General features: G+C 38.4%; 1 protein-coding gene across 2 annotated transcripts; it reads right to left on the bottom strand.

The window, feature by feature from the left end:
- Positions 1-296: 296 nt before the first annotated feature.
- On the bottom strand, positions 297-26,560 carry MSL3 (MSL complex subunit 3). Of its 2 annotated transcripts, none has more exons than XM_089511609.1 (13): positions 26,429-26,560; positions 22,792-22,874; positions 21,297-21,392; positions 19,542-19,639; positions 18,514-18,605; positions 17,884-18,006; positions 16,612-16,772; positions 14,596-14,754; positions 13,414-13,676; positions 8,249-8,358; positions 7,053-7,152; positions 4,853-4,937; positions 297-2,607 (listed from the first exon to the last, which is right to left on the bottom strand). In XM_089511609.1, the coding sequence occupies exons 1-13, from the start codon at positions 26,525-26,527 to the stop codon at positions 2,508-2,510; spliced, it is 1,569 nt and encodes a 522-aa protein (XP_089367735.1). In that variant the 5' UTR covers positions 26,528-26,560; the 3' UTR covers positions 297-2,507. The 2 variants fall into 2 exon arrangements, with proteins under 2 accessions (XP_089367735.1, XP_089367736.1); XM_089511610.1 differs by having other exon boundaries at positions 26,447-26,560.
- Positions 26,561-26,685: the final 125 nt, after the last annotated feature.

Genomic DNA, 26,685 nt, shown 5'->3' with positions numbered 1-26,685 from the left:
ATTATTTTCTGCAACAGACATGGCTACTCACCTGGAATTTAACTTAGTACAAATCCATTCAACTGTAAATGTTATTTCAGTAAATATGTGAAGTTTCCCTCAAAATAATTTTAGTTTCCGTTTTGGTTGTGACCAAATACATTCTGAGTTTGAGCATGTGTACATGACTAATATTAATACTGTGTGAACTAGCTTTTTAGGGATGCACCCAGTCTATAGGTTGGGCCCACACTCTTGATAAGTATCATGCTACATTGGTAAAGCATAAATCAACACAAAAAAATAATAATACTGTGTTCCAAATATGCCAGCTTTATTTACAATTCATTCATACAAAAATATTTCAGTTCAGCTACCAACCCTTATTTCTATGCACTATTTGGATGGAACAAAACTGCACTTGGCACAAAATGTGTTGAAATATGACAGAAGAATTTAAGGAATAGGATTAACCATTATTGTACTATATTAAATAACTCATTAATATTTAACAATTCTGCACAAACAGTATTTTATACCAAAGCTAAAACAAGCCTGTCTCATTTTAAAGCTTCAAATCTAAGACAAAAAGTCTAGAGGATTTTAGAAAATGTGGTCTGGTGAAAAAACCCTCTGTGGAAGCAATGAATTAACCCCAGAAGCTAATACCCAAAATATAAAGTCTACTAATGCAAGGGCCTTGTCATACATTATCATGGGTCACCTCCAATTTCTCTCTTGATTACTCAACTCCTGCTGATACAGTAACATCTACTGATACAGATACACTCACGTGGGCATTCTAGTTCAAATAATTTCCTCCATATAATCATATGTCCTATGAAATATCCAAAGAAACATATACTAGGGGTGGACATGAGGCCAACCCTTGAGAAAGCTCCCCCCGTTTCTAAACAATTAAGCTATTTAAGCTGATACTATGGATTTTGAGACTAATGAATAACTAACTACTTACTTTCACCAGATGTATCCATATATATTGATATATCTTCCATGCTGTCACAACAGCCAATCCTAACCACTGATGAAGACTTTCTGTCGAAACGCGTTTGGTCTTTTTTTTTTAAATAATTTTTATTAATTTTACAAATAAAAACAAGTTATGCATTAGGATGACAGGGTGAGGGGTGGATAAATTTTAATCTTCCAGTGGTATTGGACCTCTCTCTCCCATCAGGCCTGCCAGCACATTCAGTGCTGGGGGATTATAGGAGTCTAAACACATTTGGAGGACTACAGTTCTGCATCTCTGATGTAGAGATTAGTTTAATTACCTTAGGGGCTGTGTTAGATGGCAGAAATTTTATTTCAAAATATTTGTAATCTAATCAGAACTATTGTAGAAATAAGTTTGTGGGCAATTTAAATATTCTGGTTCTTCTGCCTCATGCAAAATATAAATTAACTATTCAATTTATCAGCTGAGATGACCAATACAAACCTTACTTTAAAAAAGCCTGGGTGGGGGGTTCTTGGCAAGTGCTACTATGGGATCAAATTATGCAAGTAACAGGGTTGCTATTCATGCTCAGCTACTTACTTTCCAGAGATTTTTAAAGAAGTCTTTGATATGATCAGGTAATTTTATTGGTTTGTGGATTGCTCCTCCTAACCTATCCAGAGAATAGACTAGAAGCTGATTTAAATATCATAGTACCATGGGAAGACCAAACCAGCAGGAACAAATAGGTCTAGATTTCCACAGATATAGTAGCCTATATATGTCTAAACTATAGCACGAATAAAAGACGATCTGTATCTCACCAGCTCAGTTTGTAGTCATTGTTTGTGTTCAGAACTCTTGCTAAAGTTTGGCAAAGAATGTCATTTTGGCATTGTTCATTTCCCATGCCAACAAGTACATCCTGTTCTAAACAACTGCTTTAAAAATCCTCAAAAGCAATTCAAATCATGAAAAGAGATGAATTAATAGAGTCAAACACTATTGAGGCACTGCCAAACACACCTACCGTGGGAAAAGACAAATAAACCTTGGGTTATTCCACTCACAAGAAATCTTAAAGCAGAAATCATACTAAATCACCTGTTGCTTATTCTTCTATGAAAAACAATTTGTCACAATAACTTTATACAATGAAGTACGAATTCCAAATGAGAACTTATACAATGCCACTCCTGTCTTAGATGTAGGTGATTTTCTGAGAGTTCAAGTTGAAGTAAACTTATGTTAAAGTGGAACACTGGGTGGTTAGTACTCATGAAGTCTGTTTCTAATGCACTTAATTCCTTTTACTTTATTTGTATGCAGTTCTATTCATCAGAAGTCAGTGCAGAGTTTCATTTGTTTAACAGTGAAGGAAATCTAGCACTAGAATGCAATGTCAGCATACTCTGAAATGAAATGTGATTCTCTTTTTGTCAAATGAATGGCAATGCTTGTGAGACTCTCTTTCTAATATTAAAATGATACATTTCAGCTTGTCTCCTGATCTTGAAGCAGAGCAGTCAAGGAATATGTACAATCAATCATATCCACATCAACAGCTTCAATAGATGGCATGTGGATTCTTTGTGCTGTAGTAGGCCTCACAAGCAGCAACATAAGCTGACTCCGGGAAGAAATCATCATGGTATTCTGCTAAGAACCTAGCAAAGAAAAATATGTATGACTGTCTGTCTGTCTAATTTCTAACATTCCCAAGCCCTTAGGTAGGCAAGATTTAAAGTATCTAATATAGGATGTTACAAAGATATTTATATAAAGAGGAATTATATCATCAAGATTTTAAAGCCTAATTGGTTACAGGAACATCCAAGAGTGAACATATTACACCCAGACTCAAGTCACTCCATTGGCTGCCAATTAGTTTCTGGGCAAAATACAAAGTGCTGGTTTTGACCTTTAAAGCCCTACATGGTTTGGGTCCAGGTTATCTACAGGATTGCCTTCTCCCGTACAATCTGCCCCAAACACTGAGGTCCTCTGGGGGGCAGTTGCTGCAACCTGCAAGAACCTGACTAGCAGCCATTACCCAGAGGACCTTCTCATCAGCCGCCCCAAGACTGTGGAATGACCAGCCAGAAAAGATCCAACAGCTAAACCAGCTGTCGGAATATAAACCACATTTGAAGACCTATCTCTTCCTATCTCTCGAAGACCTATCCAGGCAGTTTTTATTCATTAATTTTAAACATGAATTTTATATTTAGTTATTGTCCTACGTATTGTAATATAAATACTGCATAGAGATGCAGCTTAATATGGGTATTTTATGCAATGATTGTGTTTTATCTATGTTGTAACCCACCTCAAGCCATGAGGAGAGGCAGATAAGAAATAAAATTATTATTATTTATTGTCATATTTCAACCGTCATTAAAATAAAGATATTTAAAAGTATAAAAGCAGATAATGTTGCATTTAGGCCTGTTACAGACTACCAAAATAAAGCTGCTTCGGGTCTCTTTGGAGGTATGCTATTTAAATGATGCATGGGTCCTAAGAGTCCGGAGGTCGCATTCCTAAGTACTGGAGTGCAGCTTTAGTGCAGCTTCCGGATTCATAGGATGCATGCATCATTTAAACAGCATACCTCCAAAGAGACCCAAAGCTTTATTTTGGCAGTCTGTAACAGGCCTTAGTTAGTAGAATTAATTTAACTATATTAAATATTTTTATCACTTGTCCAAACAGTCAAGATGTTTTGAGGCTTATTAAATGGGGTAATATTGTATATGAGTGTCCTCAACAGAGACCAAAGGTCCAAGAAAAAGCCCAAAACATGCTAATGTTCAGATTTCATTTCGTCTGTAATTTTTCACATACATAAAATTCATTGCCACTTAATTCAATAGGGCCTACTTCTGAACAGAAATTCTGAGGGCTACATTAGTAGAGCTCTGCTCCTGTCAGAAAATTTCTACTGAAGTATCTCTAGAAGTATACTCTTTAAAGACAGGAATGCAAATAGGATGCTTTTAAAAAAAAAGATTTTATCTCAGCTCACATTTCAATTATGTTGAAACCACTTTAATTTTCAAATTCATGCTGAAGTATGTTTTTTCTTACATAAATCCATTAAATATTCCTCAAAAAAAGCTTAGCTTAAAGTGTATGCAGCCTATTTCATTTACTGAGATATTATTCACTGCTCACTAGTACAGACTAATGGTCATAGATAATTACTGCAAGTTAAATTACACACCAGTTCTTCCTACTCACAGGGTTGTAAACTCCAATCAGAAAACTACTGTAATCAAAATCAGTCCTCTTATGATTATATGACATTCCATAGTCTAATTCAAAATGGCACCTAATGAATATTCATCTTGAATGAAAACTATGATAAGACTAGAATGAATGGGAAATGGGTATCTGAATGCTAAGCCCTGATGTTCCAGATTTGGGCTCTAAGGACAATTTTAGGTATGGTACATCACTGATGAGAGCGTGTGTGGTATAGTGGTTTGGGCACTGGGTGATTCTAGGGACCGAGGTTTAAATACCTGCTCAGCCATGTAAACTCACTGGATGACCAGGGAGGTCTGATAAAGCTTGCGCTGTCTTTATATAATTGATCAATTTTATGTCATGCACAAAGAGATAGTATCTCTATTTGTTGTGTGACCTGCACATGCATCTGTCCATAGAAGAAAGGCACAAGCTCCTTCATCATATTGTCATTTATGCCAGCTATTTTTAAGAACTGTGTAATGTTAAGGGAATTACTTTACTGAAACTAGAACTTCTTTAGTGGAATTGTGTGCTTTTCTCCTACAGAGTATTAATTACATACATAGCAAAAAACGCTTCCAGTAATAAAAATGAAGCTTGTAGAAGTTACCAAATGTCTTGGAGTATATAGCTTTGTAGGTTTTCAATAGCTCTTACCTTAGGAACAATTCAAAGTGTTTTACTAATGCTTTTAGGTTTTTGTCAGAAAAGCTCATCTTCCCAAGTATTTCTGGGAGCTTTACTGTAAAAGAAAAACAGATGAATTTTGTTTACTCTTTCCCTACTATTAAATGCAATAGTTCATAGTAACACAAAATACCCAGAATTTCTTCCATCTTTGGAAAAATGTATCAGACAAGCAGGTTGCTTACCCATAACTGTAGTTCTACAAATGGTCATCTGTGAACTCACACATACAGGATTCTCTGCCATTTTTGGAAACTTCTAGAGCTAGATATCTTCAGCTAAAGTCCCACCCACAGGTCCATACCCCATATGCTCATTATGGTTACTGCTCAAACCACTTGGTTCCACGTCCACCAAATCAGCCAGGAACCAAAGTGGAAAAATGGGTTGGTTATGAGTTCACAGATGACAACTCAAAGAGCCACTGTTACAGGCAAGCAACCTGCTTTTCATCTTCATGGTCTCTGTGACTCACACATACTGGAGATTGGCAAACTAGACACACCTGGGTTGAACCTTCTAGATCACTTAAAGGCTTCTTCCAACATGCAAACTAGAAGAGTTGGATAAAAAATGGGAGGTATAGGTAAAATATAGTCAATCCTGCAGACAAAAAATGCTGTGGTCTGTGTGCAGAGCCCAAAGATAAAATCAAAAGCTTATGAAACAAATGAGTAAAAGAGCTGATGTAACCAATATGTACTAGGCTAAGGAACTATAAATCCCAACCAATAAATCGAGTATATGGAGATGTCATACATGTAAAATACAAATACAAATACAAATGAAGTTTTCAATGCCTCCAAGGAAACAGATGGGAGGGATAACATAGCCCATTACAAGTGATGAATTGATAAAATAAGACCAAACGCGTTTCGACAGAAAGTCTTCATCAGTGGTCAGGATTGGCTGTTGTGACACCATGGAAGATATATCAATATATATGGATACATCTGGTGAAAGTAAGTAGTTAGTTATTCATTAGTCTTATTCATCTGAGGGATATCCAGGTTACTGTCCATATTGGATAATTAACTACTTATTTTCACCGGATGTATCCATATATATTGATATATCTTCCATGCTGTAACAAAAGCCAATCCTGGCGACTGACAATAACTTTCTGTCGAAACGCTTTTGGTCTTATTTTATCAATTCATCACTTGTAATGGGCTTGCTATGTTATCCCTCCCATCTGTTTCCTTGGAGGTGTTGAAAGCTTCATTTGTATTTAACATGTATGACATCTCCATATATTCGATTTATTGGTTGGGATTTATAGTTCCTTAGCCTAGTACATATTGGTTACATAAGCTCTTTTGCTCATTTGTCGCATAAGCTTTTGATTTTATCTTTGGGCTCTGCACACAGACCACAGCATTTGGTCTGTCTGCAGGATTGACTATATTTTACCTATCCCTCCCATTTTTTATCCAACTCTTCTAGTTTGCTTCCAATAAAAGTATTGCTATTTGATGATCATTGCTCTTTTTCCCCCTAGACTTTTTTGTTCTGCAACTTCAGTTTGGGTTTAGGGTCACACCTCTGTTTTCATCATCTTCTTCCAACATGCATCCCCACTTTTCCCCCCACTGGCTTCTACTTTTCTTATGATTTCCATTTTGGATTTTTAAAAATTATTATTTGTTTTGTCACGTTGGGAGTAGTTGGTAAGACAAATCTATCTGTTCTCTCTCCTTTTCTTTGTTTTTGCATGCTCAGTAATGGGCTCTGGAGGCAGCTCCTGTTTATCTGTCTACTGTAGGTAGACACACACAGCTACAGTAGGATTCTTTTTCAGCTCATGTTTTATTGCACTGTTTACTACAGACACACTGCTGCAAACTAACACTGAAAGTCTCTGCTTCTCCAGCCCCCTTTACCATTCTCCCATTGGAGATGCTGCTAAAAACCTTCTAGTTATATAGAAGGCAAGGAAGAAGGGGCTCTGATGGGGCATAAAAAGACTTTGTAAAAAGGAGTTTTACAGTCAGAGGCTTTGTTAACTAACGTATGCCTGTACACACTTTGGGGGTGGAGGGTGGACAACTAAGTCACATAGGGCAAAATAAGATTTACTTCCAAGTAAGCATATACCAAATCTTCTGCATGAATTAAGACAACAGAAACCATTTTATAAATAGTGTTCAAAAACAAAACTGTATTTTACCAAACATCCGTAGTAAATGCTGAGACCCATAAATATAGGAAGGTGGTGGTGGCTGGTCCCCTGGGGGATATGTCTCTGGCATGAGTTTCCATGATAATACCTATAGAAAAAAGATTACATCAACAATCCTAAAAAAATTAAGGGCATATTATAAATTCAGCTAGTGATTTCTTGGAAATTGTCTAGGTAACCTGATTAGGCTTGCACAAATTTATTTATTTATTTCAACTTTCAACCAGAGCCATTTCCAAAACTAATGTTTAAAGGCTATGAAATGTTTACATGATCTACATGCATTTAGAATTCAAAATAGCTTTGAACATGAAACAGAATTCCTCAAAATTGCAATGGTTGTTAACTGTTAACCTGAAAACTAGCTCTATTACATGTTCTCATTAAGCTAAAATCTTATGGTATAATGAAAACAAAACCAGTCACTCCTCATTCATCTATAGTTTTAAAAATAGTATGAAGGACTATCGTATTAAAATAAGGAGAAAAAAGATACATATAATTCTGTCATGCATTTCTCTTTGAAATCCTATTAAATACTCCTAGCAATCTTCTAGTTATCTCAGCAATGATTCTAAAGAGCTTTTGAAACTCATGCTAGGGAAGTAGGCAAGCTCAGTGATTTTTTTTTTCAAAATCTGAACCCTGCCATCCCATTTCAAAAGGCTTGATATTCTCTCAACAGTGTGTCATACAAAATAGAGGAGGGGCAACAGCTATTATTAATTTTTCAGAATAAAAAAAAACATTGTTTGTTCCTCAGCCTAAACATCACAGCTTTTTAAATCCAGCTTCTTGGAGTACAACAGCTTGTTAGAGATTTTTGGCTTGTAAGGATCTGTCTTACTTTCAAGTGTGTGTTAAGACTCAAAGGTCCTCTTCTGTGGAGTAGAACATTTGTGTTACTTCTTAGTGAACAAACCAATAGGCTTTGCACCACACGCTAATGCCGTTATTATGGTTTTAAGGTATGCTGGCAGATACTGACTGTCTCTGCTGACACTCTCTGCTTGGTGAAAGACTGCTTAATGCTGTTATGTTTTCTGCTGCTTACAATAAAGAAGGTTATTTTGTGAACCTCTGTCTTCCTGGATGTTATTTCTTACAAGGGGATAGACAGGGGTGAGACTATAAGCTTTACTGCTGAAGGAGTTAATACTAGCAATAACCTTAACAGAGCTTACCTCATTTAATTCATTGTTTCGTCTTCCTTCAAAACCAGCAAACACTGCACTGCCCTCTCTGCTAGGAGTCAAGGTAATAGGCGATGATGACCCACTGTGGACAGGAGTTTCTACAAAGAAAAGTAGCAATTAATTTTATGAATATACTATGTTTGTTATTGACCTATGAAATGTTTGCTTCAGCTGTAACAAGCAAGTTCATCAGAACATTTGCAGTTATCCTTCAAGGAGAATTCCCTTCCTGGCAGGAAAGGATAAGTTGCTTAACTGTAACTGTAGTTCTTCAAGTGGTCATCTGTTCCCTCACACATTAGGGTTTTGCACCTGCACTGAAACTCCATTCATAAAGTTCAAAGTTAAGGGATTGGCAGGTAGCCCTGCCCACTCTTGTGTACTGACCATGCCCAATCCTGCCAATCTAGTTCCACCTTCAGTTCGAGTCCACCATAAAGAAAAACAGGGACATGAAAGAGGGGAAGTAGAGTAGGTATGTGTGAGGGCACAGATGACCACTCAGAGAATTAAAGTTACACATACACAACCTGTCCTCCTTCATTGTGGTCTCTTTGCCTCATACATTAGGGTGAAAATTGGCATTCCAACGTGACCTGGAGTCAAGCCTGTAGTGCTGAATAAGCGTGGGTAGTTGTGACCACCTGGCGGCCTTGCAGAGATAAGGCAGAGGCATCTCAAAGAAAGTCAGTGGATGATGAGACAACCTTGAGTGAATGTGAGCAGACACCAATGTGTATAGGGGACTCAGCCAGTTCATAGGCCAGAATAGTCTCAGAAATCCATTTCACAAAAAGTTGTGAAGAAACAAGGTGGTCTTACCTAGGTCCACCATAACAAATAAACAACTTATTGGTTCAACACAACTCAGCAATATGTTGAGTAAGAAAAACAAGGCACAGCAAACATCTAGTGAATACATAGCCCTTTCCAGTGTAGAGGAAGCTTGTGGATATAACGTTGGTAAAACGGTATCTTGTGAAAGGCGAAAGGAAGACATTACCTTGGGTAGGAACGAAACATTCAGTCCTGGAACAATCTTTTCCCTATGAAAGACCAGGTATGGCTCATCAAAGCGGAGAGCAGTAAGTTCTGACAACGCCCTGGCTGAAGTGATAGCAACCAGGAATGCCACCTTGAAGGAGAACAATTTGATACGGATTGACCCCAGAGGTTCAAAGGGAGGCTGAGTGAGTTGGGTGAGCACCAGAGACAGAGACTAGAGAGGTACTAAGAGGGGCAATGGAAGACATAAATTATGAAGGCCTTTGAAGAATCTCTTTATCATAGGTTAGTGTGCAATGATGGAAGAGAGGTACATCTTGAGAGGCGAAAAAGCTAGGCCCTGGTCACGGAAATTAAGAGGAAAGTGCAGGGCCATGGACAGCTGGACCAGAGACAAGTTCCAAACAGGCATAACCAAAGGAATAGAAATGCCTCCATTTGTAGAAGTAGGAATGCTTGGTAGAATTCGTGCATGAGGCGGATAAGACCCACAATTTACCAGGGCACTGGAGACTGATAAAATTTGGCCTGGAACAAAGCAGGAATCCAGGATTTGTGGATTAAAAATGCCCAGCTGGGCCAGGACACTTTTTAGACCAGGGGTAGGCAACCTGCGGCCCACAGGCCAGATGCGGCCCAGCGAGGCCTTGGGACCGGACCCAGCCCAGTCCTGCCGTCGATTGCCGCCGGGGCCTTTGGCCTCTTGCGCGCAGGGGCAAGGGGGGCAATTGTCTATAGACGCCTCAGAAACATGCATTTATATTAACATGTTTTAAAAAATCAGCAAATTTTTTTGCGTGTCCTCCACTTTTTTCCACCATTTGAAAATGTTGTCCTACATTTGTCCTGGTTTATTTATTTATTAAATTATTAAATTATTTATTTTTTGGCTTCGGCCCCCCAGTTGTCTGAGGGACAGCAACCCGGCCCCCGGCTCAAAAAGGTTGCCTACCCCTGTTTTAGACCCTCCAATCCAGGATCGTCCCAGTTTTCCAGGTATGGCAACTCCAATGGTAAAGAGGAGGGTCTCTCTCTAACTGATAATCCTAAAACCTATAGTGATCCATGTAGGAAACAGACACGGAGGGCTGTCATCCTAGCAGATTGGGACCTATTGGCATACGCCCTGTACTTAGGGGACAGTGGATCCAACTGAGAAGATGATATCTGGAGTGATCAAAGGGACGTGTAGTTGTCAATGGTGGAGATGTTTAGCTGCAGAGGCAGAGATGTATGAAGGTACCAAGGTTGGTACCAGAGGTTGTGAAGACACTGTTGTAGTGGGTGTCAGAATCGGCAAGAAAGAACTCAGAATGTCAACTTCAGTATAGATACTGTGTTGACGTTGATACCGAGAACATTTGCACTGACGTCAGTACCGAGAGCAATGTTGGTACTGAGGGAGATAGTATCTACATTAGTATAGAGAGTGATGACAGTACTGAGGAGATTTGCAGTGATGTCGGTTCAGAGAGGAACGTCAGCACCGAGGGAGATCATACTGACATCGGTATCGAAAGCAACATTAGCACCAAAAAGCTTTGTGTTGACGTCAGTATCAAGAACAATGTCGGTATTGAGGGCGTTTGCATCAATGTCAGTGTCAAAAAGGTTTGCATCGATGTCAGTATTGATGCCAATTGTGCCTGTGCAAATGCTGATGGCTTAAGCTGTTTATGGTACTTCTCAGAATGTGAATCTCTCCATGTGTGTCAGAGCTGTCCATCGAGGAAGCAGAGCATTTCTTTGGTTTAGGAGGGTGAGCTGTCTTAGAAGGTTGAGAAGTCAAAGGGACATCTCAGAGAGGAGGAGAAGCAGCAGAAGGCATAACCAAGAAAGGGTAGATTCCATACCATGATCAATACCAATGTAGTGGGATCAGCAACGGTCAGAACCAAAGAAACAGAGTTGGCAAAGTAGTAGTTGGGGTTGCCTTTGGTATTTGTGGTGTTTTCAGAAGTAAGGAAACGGAAACCGGTGCCACGGGTCCTTTACCACCACACAGTCTGCAACTGAGAAAGATTTGTCCCAAAAATAGATGCCTCTGTGTGAAAGCCTTGCAGACAGAGAAAGTTCAACCATGTGACCTTCTCCCAAGCAAAGTCCGTTTGAGAGAAATGTTTCTACCACAGGTACAGCAAAGGTTGAAAAGAGAAGTAGAGGCCATAGGCCAGGGAAGGAGGGGCAGCTGCAGTAAAAATAATGATAATTTAATCTTTTTTTTAAAAAAAAAAGACAAGATTAGATAAGAAATAGAAATATAGACAAGAAACAGACAAGAAATAGATGTATAGAATAAAACAGGAGGCTACTTAGCAGAGAACAGTCAAAGTCGAATTTCTCTAATGGCAGATGAAAGAGAACTGAAGGTGAAGCTAGATTGGAGAGATTGGGCATACTCATTACAAGGGAGTGGGAAGGACTACCCACCAATCTGCTCAGCTTTGAAATTTCTGAATGGAGTCTATGTGCAGGCACAAAACCCTAATGTGTGAGGCACAGAGACCACAATGAAGAACTGAATTTAGCTGTGTTACATAATGGAACATCTCAGTTCTTGCCAGAAATCTATCAGCTAGCCAGTAAGAAAGGGTTAATACTTTCTTTTTCCCCCAGTGCATGTAATACACTTGTCCCTCCACATTCACTAGGGTTAGGGGCACAATACCCTTGTAAATATGGAAAAACCACAAATAACAAAAACACCACCTGTCTAGGAATCTCTAGGTCCTCCAGTGCAACTCTGTGGGCAACATCCAACAGACACTGACCACAGAACTGCACCGGAAGAGCTACAAATGCATAGTAGAGTATTCTCTATAGGGATCTCTAGGTCTTTCAGTGCAACTTTTTGTTAAAGTTGATCAGAGTTGCACTGGAGGACCTAGATATTCCTAGAGAGAACATATTAATCAAATGCATGAATAATCAAATCCACAAATATCAAATCCGCAAATATGGAGGTATGAATGTACTTTCCACAGTGAAGTCAAATGAAATCTATACATCTGAGAGTTGCATCAAGAATATAAATACTAAACAACAAGTCTACTGCTGAAATACAGTAGTCAATCCTGGAAAAGTCTTTCACATTTAAAATAGGAAGTTCATAAGAAAATCATTCTAGAAACATAATTTAGGATGGCAGATAAAATAGTGAAACTTAAGAAAGAGTAAGTTCTCCAGCAATATTTAAGTAGCATCATTTGATAGCATTAGAGAAGAACTGTGGGCAAACCATGGCTTTTGGTTTCTTTAGTGACAAGTGACTAACATGGCTTTTATGTTACTTTCTTTTTTCATCATTTAATGCCAGAATATCAATGCCCATTCAAAGAAAAACTGTCTATAAACATGTGTTGCATCAAAAGAATACAGCCTGTTCAACTTACTGCTGACTGCTTACAGTTTTGCTGCCCAGCATACAGTCTGAAGATTCTGTCAAACTATTATCATATGGCTGCACCTTCCAAAGTACTTCTACAAAATACAGTAATCAGCTTGGAACAACCTATAACCAAGGATGTCTGGCTGCTGCCAAAAAGGCTGCCCTGTCTCTCTTTATATCTAATAAAATAAAATACATGCTATAATCACTACTCTGTCTCCTTGCCATAGTCCACAATCTCTTTCTTTTCTACTGTTGATACATGTAATTGGAGAAACATGAAGGGTTCACCATCCAACATTTTGCTGGGAGAATGTTATAGCAGCTGTGGCTGACTTTTATTTCTTAAACGACAACAAAAGTCTATGAGAAACAGCCCACATTGGGATAGAACCAGGCTTATTTATATTTAGCAACCTAGTAAAATCCATGGGATGTCATGGATTTCAGTTGGCATGCTCCATTTAAGATTCAAGTCCAGATTCAGGCTAATTTTTGTTCCGTGTCTTGATTAAAACAAATCTGTTTTGGTAAGGAAAGCTGATGAGGGCAGGTTAAAATGCAGGAAAGCAGGCTTAAAATACCTGCTATCTATATGCGGGGAGGGGGGGCACTTCCACCAATAGTATACAGAATCAGCTTAGACAATCAAACACCCTTCCATACTTCTTAGAAAGCAACCAGTGACAAACAGGAAAATGTTTACAAAACTACTCTATTTCTTCCCAGAAATAATTTTTTTCTTTGCACCACTACCTACTCTTTTCAAGGTGCAAAAACAATTTTGGCATCGATGCAGGAGCCTCAATATTCCGTCGTTTTGGTTGTGGAGAAGCACTACTTTCTGATAATCTGTCACAGTTGGATGTGTGACGGGTAGAACGCCTTAGAGAATGCAATATTTCAGGTTCAGTTTTTCGGCGTTTAGGTGTTACAGGTTCTATTGTCATAGGTTGACTATCTGTGGACTGTGGAGTTGATGGATTCAGAAGAGGTGGACTAGGAGAGAGTTCTTCTTGATTTCTAAAGGAAGAGAAAACAGACATGCATGAGATCAATACAGGTATACCTCAGTTAATAAAGTAGATGTGTTCCTAGGAATTACTTCTGTAACATAAAATATGGTACCAATGGAAGAACCAGTACACAAAGAATGGGAATATGTTCCTACATTACGAAAAAGAAGAGCAATTCAACAGGTTTCAACAAACTTTATGTTCAAAGCCAACAATACCCACATACGAAATGAAACAGCACAAGTGAGTCTTGCATCAGCAAACTAAAATATTTTGAACCTTCAACAGACCACTTAAAAGTTTCTTCCAAAATACATCCAGGGATTATTTTTGTTTCTTTCACTCTCCACTTTTCTTATGATTTCCATTTTGGTGGCTAAACTTATAGCACCATAATTTTTATTTTTTTAAATGCTGGGGGTCGGTTCTGCTGTCCATACATGCTCTGTAAGGGTTCTGGAGGAAAATGCTATTTAGTTTGCCTGTTGTAGGCAAGGACATACAGCTACAATAGAATTGGCTAGTGCAGAACCCAGCTCAAGTCTAATTGCATTATTTTCTACAGACATTTTCTCCTGCCCCCTTCATTATTCTCCCAATGCTGATGCAAAAAAAAATTTCCAGCTAGATAGTGTACGTGGAGGGAAAGTGGGGCTGTGGACACAAAGAGACTTTGTTTAAAAAAAAAAAAGAGAGAGAGAGAGAGAGAGAGAGAGAGAGGCTCTGTCAGAGGCTTTTTAGTGAGGATGCCTGTATACCATTACCTAGGTAATATGTTATGCAAAAAAAGAAAAATCTTAACTATGCAACTTTTTAAAAATCAAAACCTTTTACATTCTAGTTTTTTCCTACCTTGCGTACTTGATACCAAATGAGTATACCAATTTGAAAATATGCTCAAGTGAAAGTAAAAATACCAAACCCACCTGTTAGAGTTTGCTACATTCTCTTTGATGGGAAGAAAAAATTTGGAAGATGTCACCTTCTTAAATTGTGCTTGCTCATAGGGATACAACAGAATCAATGGAAGTGTGAAGTCAAAAGTTATTCTTAGTCCATCCACCATTTCTTTACATAATTCAACACTAGGGAAAAAAAGGAATTATACAAAAATATTGTTAAAATATTTTCTGTAATTAACAAATAGGATTATGTCAATACTCTATGAGGCAGATAAAGGATTTTCAGTTTAGAGAACTAAAGAGACTATGCCACAGGTTGAGTATCCCTTATCTGAAAAACTTGGGACTGGAAGTATTTTAGATGTGATCTGTATTTTCTTTCCAGATTTTGGAATACTTGCATACACATATTGAGGTATATTGAAGATGGAACCAAGTCTAAATGCAAAATTAATAGTCAATATTTTAAATAATTTTGTGCATAAAACAAAGTTTGTGTACACTAAACCATCAGAAAGCAAAGGTATCACTATCTCAGCCACCCATGTGGATGATTTTGGAGGATTTCAGATTTCTGGATAAGGGAATTCAACCTGTATTTCAGCAGCATTGTACCATCATTGCACACTTCTTAACATAACAGTGTAAAATTTAATGGAAGTTGTTCATTTAAAAAAATGTATAAGCAGCCACAAATTTTCCCAAACCTTGATAGTCAGCACAAAGTTTTAATCAATCAGAGAGGCCCTTGTGCCATGAGTGTTTGAACTCTGGAAGACCCCAGCTCCCAAACACACACATAGAGGGAACTAAAAAACATAACAGATAAAAACCGGTAATATCACATGATAATGGATATAGCTGGGGAAAGTGATGTGATACAGATGTATACAAAAGCTAGATAAATGAACAAAACACTTTGAGTAGAAAAGATTCTTCATAGAACAAGATATCTCAGGAGATTTGAAGACTAGCAATCATGAAAACAAAGTTTTAAGAGCTGTTAAAAACTATTTTTCTAACTGCTGCTGAAAAACCAGACAGAATAGACCAATATTAGAAATAAGGGGATTTGCTAGGGAGAAACAAAATTGGGAAAAGATCAAAGTAGGGTTACAAGAAGAAATTCATACAAATCTTACGAGCAGGATAGGCTGTGTACTGATAGCCAGTAGCCGGGAAAGTAAGTTGAGTTTGGGGGGGCAGTTAAAAGGCTGCAAAAAGTAACTTAAAATGAACTAAGGGTTTGGGGTAACTGCATTTAAAACTGTATCTTTACAGAAGCATGCATGCAGACTTTAGTCAGCTGCACTAAGAACTATTATTGTAATTTATATTAAGCAATAGGTCAGAATATAAAGTATCTGCTTGACCCATCATATCCAGAGAGATGCGTCAGATGAAAGAAAGCAACTTATAAAGTTAATGCAATTTGAAACTATTGCTGCACAACTATTAGCTTGTTACAAATCCAAAACATTCCTGCTCTTCATAATAATACATCTCTTCTAAACAAAGAATGCAGTGTGAGTTTAAATCCTCTGCAGTTCCCAAATTACTGGAAGAAGGCATTCTGCTTGTACACAAGTTTCCTCAAAGTGAAGAAGATAACATTTAGAAACTGTGCTTAGGTACATAAAATGAGAAATTATCCCTTAAACAGGCACCGAACAGCAGCTGTACACTGGAGGGGGGGGGGGACTTTTACTCCTCAAACAAGCTCTAATAAACTAGCTCATTAGCTTGCATGCAAAAGAGCTAGAAAAAATCATAATCCAAATGAAGAATGTAATATCAATAGCTGAGTATTTCCTATTCACAATCTACATAAGGTAGCTGTAACAGTTCCTTTGATAGCTAAAAATCCATCATCTTTATATTTGACAAATTTGCTGCAATGAGTTAGTTAACCTTTCTATTTAGCATCGCAGGCCAAATGGCTAATTATAAGATCATTAACCATAAGTGAACATGTGCTGCTTTGTAAATTTAGCCCTTCATTTGAAACGGTCAGTGTAAATTGAAATAGTGCTTGCTTACTTCTTTTCTGGTGGGACATAGTGCATATTCAGGTTGGTGTGTGAAGTCATTTGGTGATGCCTTGATCTTTCATTGGCTGAAAAAGCTGCATTAATGGCAAAGTGTTTCACATAGGATTCCAAAATGGTTATTATATTCGTTTGACATGGCAGTTTCACCAGCTAGATAAGAGAATCAATGAAGGGTCAAACTGAAGAAGCTGTTTTATGCAACACTGAACAAATTACTTTTCATACCAATGTTTTCAAACACGTGTACATTTTGAGTTTGTGCAGACAAATATATAAAAATAGTTTGAACACAAGAAATCTGCTCTCTATCTGGAGGAGCACCATTACAGGCAGTAGACTGCATCTACCTAATGCACATCAATAAACATCACTAATTTAAAATCCATTTGTCTTTAACTTAAAGGGCTGTACTTCACATTCAGTTTGACAATACTTGTCTCACCTACCCATCCTGTTTGCCACACTGAATATTATGACTGGTATAGCAAATTAAGTATATTCCGAACCAACACACAATATTACACATATCTTAGGAAGATTGAGTACAAATTACATGTACAAAGCACCCTAGAATGCAAGCCATGTAGACAATATGGCAAAGATGAAAAGGTCCATTTCCAGTTTACAATCGCTCACTGTCTTCAGTTTACTGAACAAGTACATTATATAAATTTATTATTAAGCTTTATTTATATAAGTTCTGTCACTTTCAGTGGGGCTCACTTCCAACTCTAGTGTGTTCACCAAAACGTAGCTAGCAAAGTGTATTACTTAATATTCACTTCACAGGAGCTCCGATTGCAGACTGAAGAATTAAAGCAGGTGAGTCATTTCTGATTTAAGCCACTGCTGGCTCAGAAATGACTACTCTAAGAACAATGCAGCTTAGAAAAACAATCCCAATTGTAAGAACACAGTACCATGTAGTAGTCTATTTCTTCAGATTATATTTTCTTCTATGCTGTACAAGGGGAAGGTGATCAAGGATTACTCAAAATGTATTATTATTATTATTATTATTTTGAAGGTCAATAGAAGAAACAAGAAATATACATTTAGTACAGAATCTAGAACCCCTTTTCACTGGTTTCTATTCTCCTTTTACTGAAAACTAAGGCTGCGATCCTATAGAAACTTACTTGGGAGCAATACTCATGAATTCAATTGTGCTTACTTCTGAGTAGATATGCATATAAAATGCTGTTTTTCTGCATACAAGGATTTAGCATAGATACTTTTGACTATTTTCATTCATTCATACCCTCTTTCTTCGGTTAATATAGTAACAATCTTCTTCAAGCTTCTTTTTCAATATTTCAGGAATTTCAATGTTTATTGCTCTTTCTTCCATGTCCCTTTTGGTATGAGTCTCTTGCTCATCTTTCTATAAAAATATGTAAAAAAAATTGTAAATTCTTCATATATATTTTAGTGGCTGTACCTTAAACAGAATAATGTTTTTTTAAATATTCTATAACATATCAGTGGACACAGGCATTAATAACAACAGCATGTTAATATTACTCAAAGTATCTGTACCTTTTATAATTGGTATCAGATCCAGAATTATTAGTCTTTAAAGTGGACTACTGAAATCAATGGGATTTCAAAGCTAAAATTACTAAATTAACTCTCACTGATTTCATTTAGTCTAGTTTAGGCATAACTGTCTCTGTATCCAGTCTAACACTTTCACCAAGATTAATATAACATATTTTTTTGGTTTCAAGTTCCTTATAATTAGAATGTAAGCTCTAAGGATCAAAGTTAAAATCTATTACAGAAATCTCCAGTACTCTGATAACTATTTACAGAAAGTTCTGGGGGTTTTTTGTTTTTGTTTTTGTTTTTTTGTAAATGGCGTCAAGATAGCTTGAATGAACATAAATACCATTTCTATCTTTGAATCAGTGTCACTTTCTTCACTCCTTATTTCTTCATCTGTGCCTTCATCACTGTCATCAGAAGAAGAACTACTTATAGCTGTATAAGAAAAGATGAGTTACCTTTGACATCTAACACATATTTATTGACTTCATTTGACCAAAGATATATATGTCTTTGGATTTGTCTGCATTTTAAAATGTTAGTCTGCATTTTGAATTGAAGCAAACATATTTACTATGGAAAAAGATAAAACTGGTATCAATTAAAATCGCAACACAATACTTAATGCTTACTAATAACAATAAAAAATAATGGAAATTGGGATGCTCTACCTGTTCTAACTCTTCAGTAGTTAATTTCTAAAATACAAATTGGTTTCATCAGTAACACTGTATTGGATATTGCCAGTCTGAGATTCTGAAGAGTTTTAACTAATAAAAAAAAAAATCAAAACAAGTAGAACATCTGATGGTAAAGATTGTATGTACAGCTCTGTGTAAATTTACAGTGCTTTATAAATAAAGGTTAATAATTAATAATAATAATAATAATAATAATAATAATAAAGCTTTCCAGGTACCAGAAGCTTTTATAAATATACAAATAGTTTTAAGGATACAGTTGTTACCATAACAAAAACCTTTGTTTCCAGAAACTTAATTCAGAAATACTGCAGTACACCTTTCAGGAGAAAACATTTATTACGGTACCTCAATTTATCACTGTAATTCATATAAAAGACAAAAATGTAAAATCCAGTTGAATGACTTGAGTAAGAAGTCACAATAGAACAAATCCTAGTATAATTCTGGTTTGTCAGGGATAAGCCAAAATGCCGACTTCCACTTGCATCTTCAGTCTAATTTTTTATCAAACATGAGAAAGAATCCAAATATATTTAAATTTTGTTTTTATGACTTGAAAGGGGGAGGGTTAACAAAACAGGCTTGTTTGGTGAGAAACAATCACTGTGGAATCATGGTTCACTGTGACACCCAAACATTTAAGCAGATGAAATAAGGGTTAACTTACACTTTACACTGGCCTTCTCATTCTCTTCAGCAGGAAGGATCTTCAATACAGAATCAACACCAGGCAATCTGCGGCGCCCTTTCTTTCCCTTTCTCCTCCTAAATAATAATAATAATAATAATAATAATAATAATAATAATAATAATTTTCTTATACCCCGTTCTTCAGCCAAAAGGCTATCAGAGCGGCTTACAAAAGAAATTTGTTAAAGCCCAACATTCAACCAAATATCTTTAATATATTTCCTTCAATCAACTGAAATACTGTATAAAAAGGAATACTTAATCCAAGCCTACATTACAGCATGTTTGTACTTTTCCCCTTCTCTGAACATGAAGTGAAAACTAAGTTCAGAGATATTAAGAGCTGGTTCATGCAAAATGCAGATTATGTTCTAAGACCACATGAATAAGCCAGACCAGCAAAACACAGCTTCTTTCTATATTTTTGTAATAATTTTGTACATCGAGTTTGGAAACCATGACTTCATCCTGGTTTGGATGGTTCATACAAATCACAATTTCTTGTATGTCTAAGAAACTGGGTTACTGTTGGTTTGTTTCACAATCAAGGACTACAGTCTATCCTACAGTCTATGCTACTTAAAAGCTTATCTTTAAAAAAAGTCATTAATGTCAGATGAAAGAAAATCCCATCTAATTAGACAAAGATGGTTGCTTTTAAACAGACAAAATGTGCTTTTTTAATGTAGCAGTAGCTAAAGAAATCAGAAAACATTAGAGGTAGATAGCAGCTCCTTTTTCTTTACAAGAACAAGGGGCAAGGCATCAGTAACTCTGACTCGCCATAGTTTTCTAATTCTGAGGAACACTTCTTCCCTATTTCTGGAATTCCAGACAAGAAATGGACTCTCATGCATCTCCCTATTCATCAAAAGAGAAACATATGAGCTGAGCTACTTTATGATGATAGAGACACTAGATTCTCAAGCTCAGTAGACCGGAAAAGTTCATAGTATGTACAATAATGGGGAAGACACAATTATAGATAAAATATTCAACCTGAATTACTAATGCCAGCTACAGATGAATGTTGACATACTATTCAGCAATTTATTTAATGGGTCTACTTTATTTGGGACTATCAGTTACCTGGATCATATCTTTGTATTTAATACAGGGCTTGTCTACATTGTCCCCAAACTGGGGACTCACTCCATATCCGGTGCAATGAATTCTCAGAAAGCATGCAGTGAATCCGCTTCTTTAAGCCATCGATCCAACCCACCAGAAAACGCTGTTTCTAGAAAACTCTGAGATGAACCCATGTGTGTTGGACATGAGAACAGATGGATTGGGCTAGATCCTGAGCAACCCAGCTGTCCACACATCTACACACCCAACTCATCATCCCCACTGGCCTGTCCTCTTCAGTGCCGCTGCTATTGTTCCAGTCTCACCAGCCAAGCAGCTCCCTGCAACAACTTGCCTAGCACACCATTGTTTCTAGTGAGGTCAGAACAGGGCAACTGTGCAATCAATGAGGGGGTTGGGTGTCCCCCTCCTTGTTGACCTCAGCAGAAGTGGTGGCAAAGGCCAGGCTCTTGAAGGGAGCTGCTTGGCTTGCTAGGCTGCAGCAGTAGCAGTGGCCAGTAGAGATGGTGCAGTGTCAGCTGGAGGCCTGTCTGCGCACACTGGAGCGCCCACGATCATAATATTCTTGATTATGGAGGCCAATTTAGATGCGTCTATAGTTTCATTTATTAAAAGTCTGATACATTTATTTGATTCTTACATGCGAGCCACAGCTTTCCTTGCCAATTTACGCTGTAATCTGCGGTTCTCATCAGAGTCACGAAGAACATGATCTTCAGCTGCCCATCTGTCCCAGCTGAGTATTTAAAAAAACACACCAAGAGTTTAAAAAAATAAAGCAAGATGAAGTAAGTCTGAAGAAACTCCTCTCTGATGACACATTACATTATTTGAGACTGTTCAATTTAGAGAAAAAGGCAAGTGAAAACAGACATGATAGATAGGTATAAAATGCATGGTGCAGAAAAAATAGATACCTGTCTTCTCTCTCTGTCTCAGAATACTAGAATATGGGCCCATCCTCTGAAGTTGAAAGGTGGGAGATTTGGGTAGATAAATGGAAATATTTCTTTAACATGGTGGATAATAAGACTATGGAATTCATTATCACAATATGTAGTGGTGGGTGACAACTTGAGAAAGTTTTAAAGAGGGACCAGAGGGAATGAACCAGCACCATCAGTAGTTACCAGTCCTGAGGGCTATATATCATCTCTAAGAGGTGATACATAGGCCTCAAAACTGGTAATTACTGATGGTATATCAACTACTTAAAACAGTAGGACAGGACATAAGCAGGATGGGAAAGAAGTTCAATGACAATCCATAATAAAATAACAAACACCATGAAAGATGGTGCTTGCCTGGAGTCCTGTGTCAAGGGTTAAAGCAAGCTAACTGTGAAATGCTTAGATGTGTGTGGCGACCATGGGCATTCAGCACCACAAGGACGAAGCTAATCGGCTACAGCTGATGCTCATAGGCATAAGGTCAGTCTGCTGCCTGCGTGCAGCAAAGCACAAAGATGAACACGTGTCTGTATGGACAGGAGGACACTTTACTGTGTGACACAGGAAGTGGCTGAGTTTGCGAGACCGCATGGTCTGGTGTGTATATAAACTCAGAGGCTTCCAGTATTCTGTGTGGGTTTGAGAGGAGTTTGGTTTTGTGAGTTCTGTATGATAGCGTTGGTGATTGGATTGCACTCTGTAAATAAAGATAAGCACTGTTGGATTTTTCTGGCTGACTCAGTCTGCAGCATCTTTCGTATCCCATTCATCTTTCAGCGCTGCATTTGTGGTCACTATGTAGACTTGTCTGCAGCTCAGCAGTATGCGGTAAACTCCTGCGACCGTGAGAGTCTCTCCTGTCCTTCGCTGAGCACAGCGTTTACTGGATTTCCTTGGCTGGTTTGTAGATCGTCTGGAGGTTGTGTTTCCTCACCAGTGACTCCTCTGATGTATGATAAAAATACCTTCCCTTTGGGTGGGTTGATTATCTTCATTCTTATGGGTTTTTCTGGGTCTGGCAACCCTTCTGATGTCTGGCAGGAATAAACTCTTCCAGGCCACAGCCACATGGCCTGAAAACCCCACATAAAACTATGGATTCCAGCTGTGAAAGCCTTCAACTTCACAGTCCTTTCATAAATTAAGGGAATTACAACGTGCAACATAATAATATGTGCATCTCACCTTCTGTTCCAACCATTAAAATGGATCAGATATTCTGGAATCTTTCTTCCTTTATCATCCTTTCCAACAATAATGTCAACAATCTGAAATTAGAGACATTTACATGATTTGGTAAATATTTCCTCCTGCAAACAAATACTCCTATTATAAACAGTTTACATTTTTACCATATACTGTTTACCACACATTGTTTTGCAGCCCAAGGTACTAAGTACAGTGATACAGAGGTAGGTTCCATATATTTTAATTTTGAACAACAGAAATAATTTTGTTTCAAAATAAATGAGTTTAGTTTGGAATGTACTATATTCAGAAGTAGTGCCACTCATGTTTCAGAAAGAAAATGGAACAGTACTCAAGTACTGCACTTTTAAAAACAGAATTGTTACATAACTAAGATATATCATTGAGTGGCACCTTAGAATTCATTTCCTCTTCAGTTCCTTAAGAGATGAAACATAAAGGGCTAAAAATATGTAAGAATGTATAGCAGGTTGTTCTGTACCTGTCTCTAAAGTGTACATTTGCTTTGAGGATGCCTCTTTACTTGTGACTTACCACAAGCTTTTAGAAATTTCATGTCCAGCCAATCCACCATAGAAAACTGGGCTTGCGTTCCACAACTGGAATTAGAAACCCTATGAAATCCCTTAGATGTTTACTATTGATTTAAAGCATGGCACAAATTTATATTAATCGCTACAGATCCTATTTAAAAGTCCTGTGGGAATGAATACACTCATCTCCGTTTGCGGACTTGGAGTACATGGTCTGCTCCTTCGTGGATGGCAAGCGGGAGGGACAAAATGGCATGTGCAGGAGCGCTCCACCATTGTAACCAATGGGGACTCCAATATTTGAGTTTTTCCGGATTCGCAATGGGGTCCAGAGGGACGACTGTATAAATCAACATAAAAAGATGCAATATATTGTCACATTTTAATGTCACAATGCCTATCTGTTCTAACAGCACTTTCCACATGGAAGCAAATTTTCCTACAAGATAATTTTGTCTATTTATCACCATCACATACAATTTCATTCTATAGGCTACAACAGATGACAAAGGCAAACCTACAGCCTGGTGCAAACTGCTTTAATTTTAAGTATTATGTAATAAGTATCTAAGTATGCAATTTCACTATGCTTTTCATAGGACCTCATTTTAGGACATAAAAGCAGTATCAGCTGCTCAGAACCAAGGCTGCAATCTTAGACAAAAGTGTAAAGTATTATTTAGGGTGTAGCCAAGACCATCTTTTTTAACTAGACGAAAAGGGATGAGAAAAAGCTGAAAAGTTTATTCCCTTAAACAGAACAGGTAACATCCATTCTCTGTATAACTGAACCAGAAAGTAACATACACGGGGGCTGTCAATGAACCAGGAAAAGAAAGCACCTGGCCTGTTCTAGTACCTTAAAAAACAGTCTGATCAGCAGATCAACCTGATTCTATTGCGGCAATCAATGCAAGGGGATATCCAATTTACTACATGGCATGGAACCTTATCAAGTAGAAATTAAGCTATTATCACACTTGTCCTTATAATCAAGAAATACAAAGCTATTGTTAAGGTTTCTCTCAATGCAAGAAAAATACAAACACAGACACTGCCATGCATGTGAAGCCTTTGCTAACCCAGAGTGGGTGAAGTGCAGCCCTGAAGCCACAGGAAGCCTCAAGAGCGTTTACACAGCCCCTGGCACTTCCTAAACTAGTTCAGGTCAAAATGGTGGTCCACAGCAAGTTTCCAGGAAATAAACAGTCGGAGTAAAGGGATGCAGATAAATTGCTGCTCCTTGTCATATTGTGAAAAGCAGACTGCTGGTCTTCTGAATCAGATAGTTTAAGAAGCACTACCCTAGCTGCCCTGAGTCCCTGGGGATATTAATAATAATAATAATAATAATAATAATAATAATAATATACTGTACTATTGTTTTCTGTGGAGATAAAATTTCATTTCCAAAAGGGGCAATTCATGTTTTAAATGGATTAGAAGGGACATTACTTTGGTTTTGTTTGTTTTTTCAGGGGGAGAGCAATTCAAAGCAAATATGGATATTGAACCACTTCTGTGGTTGTATGTGTTGTGCAGTTTGTTTTTAATTTGCAGGCATGCGGAGTAGTCTATGAGGAAAGACAATAATCATGGGAAAAGAGGAGGGTGGTAGAAAGAGAGGAAGAATGCACACAAGATGGACAGACTCCATCAGGTAGGTCACTGTGCTTCGATGGAACTCAGTTTGGGAGGTCCCAACTATGAATCTGCCACTGTGTAGTGGTTTGGGCATGACTACGACTCTGAAAAGAAGGATTCGAATCCTGGCTCGGACTTGTAAACACACTGGGTGACCTTGGGCAAGCCACACTCTCTCAGCCTCAGAGGATGGCAATGGCAAGGCCCCTCTGAACAAACTTGCCAAGAAAATCTCTTGACGGGGTTGTCGTAAGTCAGTGACAACAAAGCCACAAGTATGACTCTGAAGGACCTGAGCAGAGCAGCAGAGGTCAGGGCTGTTGTTTTTTAGAGATGCTTCATGCCCAGGGCTGCCATGAGTTGAGGCCGACTCAGGGGCAGTTGACAATATACACTCATCCCTCCATATTCGCCAGGGTTGCGGGCACAAGGCCCCCGTGAATATGGAAAAACCTCAAGTAACAAAAACAAACAAACATGTTTTTACCTGAGAGGACATCTCTCTAGGAATCTCTAGGTCCTCCAGTGAAACTCTGTGGCCAACAGATACTAGCCATAGGACTGCACTGGAGGAGCTGCAAAGGCCTAGTAGAGGATTCTATCTAGGAATAATCTCTAGGTCTTTCAGTGCAACTTTTAAAGTTGACCATAGAGATGCACCGGAGGACCTAGAGAATGGATTAATCAAATGCATGAATAATCACACACACACACATATGTATACACACACATGGAGGAATGTGTGTGTGTGTGTGTGTATATATATATACATATACACACACACACACATATATATAGTTATATATAATACATACACACACATATGGAGGGGAGTGTATATCTGTATATAGTTTTATATATATATATACACACACACACACACACATACATACACAGTTATATCACACACACACATAAACACAGCTGCAAATAAAGTGAGTGTGTATGAGTGTCTTTTAAGCTTTCCTTTGGCAACATCCTCCATTTTGGGGTGAGGACCTCTGGTCCCCATGATAAACAAAAGCGGGGGGAAGAGAACAGTGTGAAGCCTAAGGCTTTCAGGCCCCTCCTCCGCCATTATCATAGAGACACACACCCTGAAGCGCCTTCCCAAAGGCCCCAGGAAGACAAACTGAGGCTCCCTCCGCCTCTCAACTCAGAGAACCGGAAGTGCGGTCGAGAAAGAGGCCACTTCCGGTAAGAACGATTGGAATGGAAACGCTGAGGGAGGGAAGAGGGGGGAAAAAGCAACGGCCGCGGCGCGAGGGAGAGGAAGCGCGCATGCGCGAGCACCCGTCTGTCAGTCCTCGCGCCGCCCTCGCGCCCAGCCCCTTCCTCCTTTCCCCCTCCCTTTCCCTTTCCCTCTCCCTCGCTCGCTCCCTCCCTCCCTCCCTCGCGCGCCCCCTTTCGGTCTGCTGGGCGGGGGGCTTCCCCACCTTGGCATCATAAAGCACCTTCGCCTTGGTCGGGTCCGGCTCGAAGCAGAGAACTCGCTCGCCTTTGCGGAATTTAAATTTCATTCCCCGCGAGGTCATTTGTTCATCGTCATGGCGAAAGGGGGGAGGGGCAGGAGGAGGAGGAGAAGACGCCCAAACCACGCCCCCAGACGGAGAAGGGGAGGGGCTTTGGGTGGTGCTTTTTAAGCTCCGCCTTTTTCTCTCTCTCCACAGAAGTCACACAGTGACAGTTCCCT

Source organism: Sceloporus occidentalis, unplaced genomic scaffold (genome assembly GCF_023333645.1).
Source record: "Sceloporus occidentalis isolate IW3139 unplaced genomic scaffold, rSceOcc1.0.p SCAF_2, whole genome shotgun sequence".
Lineage (NCBI taxonomy): Eukaryota > Metazoa > Chordata > Lepidosauria > Squamata > Phrynosomatidae > Sceloporus > Sceloporus occidentalis.
This window is presented reverse-complemented; position numbering and strand designations above follow the sequence as displayed.

What these genes read in the sequence shown, in the direction of transcription:
- MSL3 (XM_089511609.1), bottom strand. Translation starts at nt 26,527, where the DNA reads ATGACCTCGCGGGGAATGAAATTTAAATTCCGCAAAGGCGAGCGAGTT. An exon ending in AGGTGCTTTATGATGCCAAG is followed by an intron (nt 22,875 to 26,428) that starts GTGGGGAAGCCC and finishes CTCTAATTTCAG; the next exon opens with ATTGTTGACATTATTGTTGG. An exon ending in GTTTTTGCACCTTGAAAAGA is followed by an intron (nt 8,359 to 13,413) that starts GTAGGTAGTGGT and finishes TTTTCTTTGTAG; the next exon opens with AAACTCCTGTCCACAGTGGG.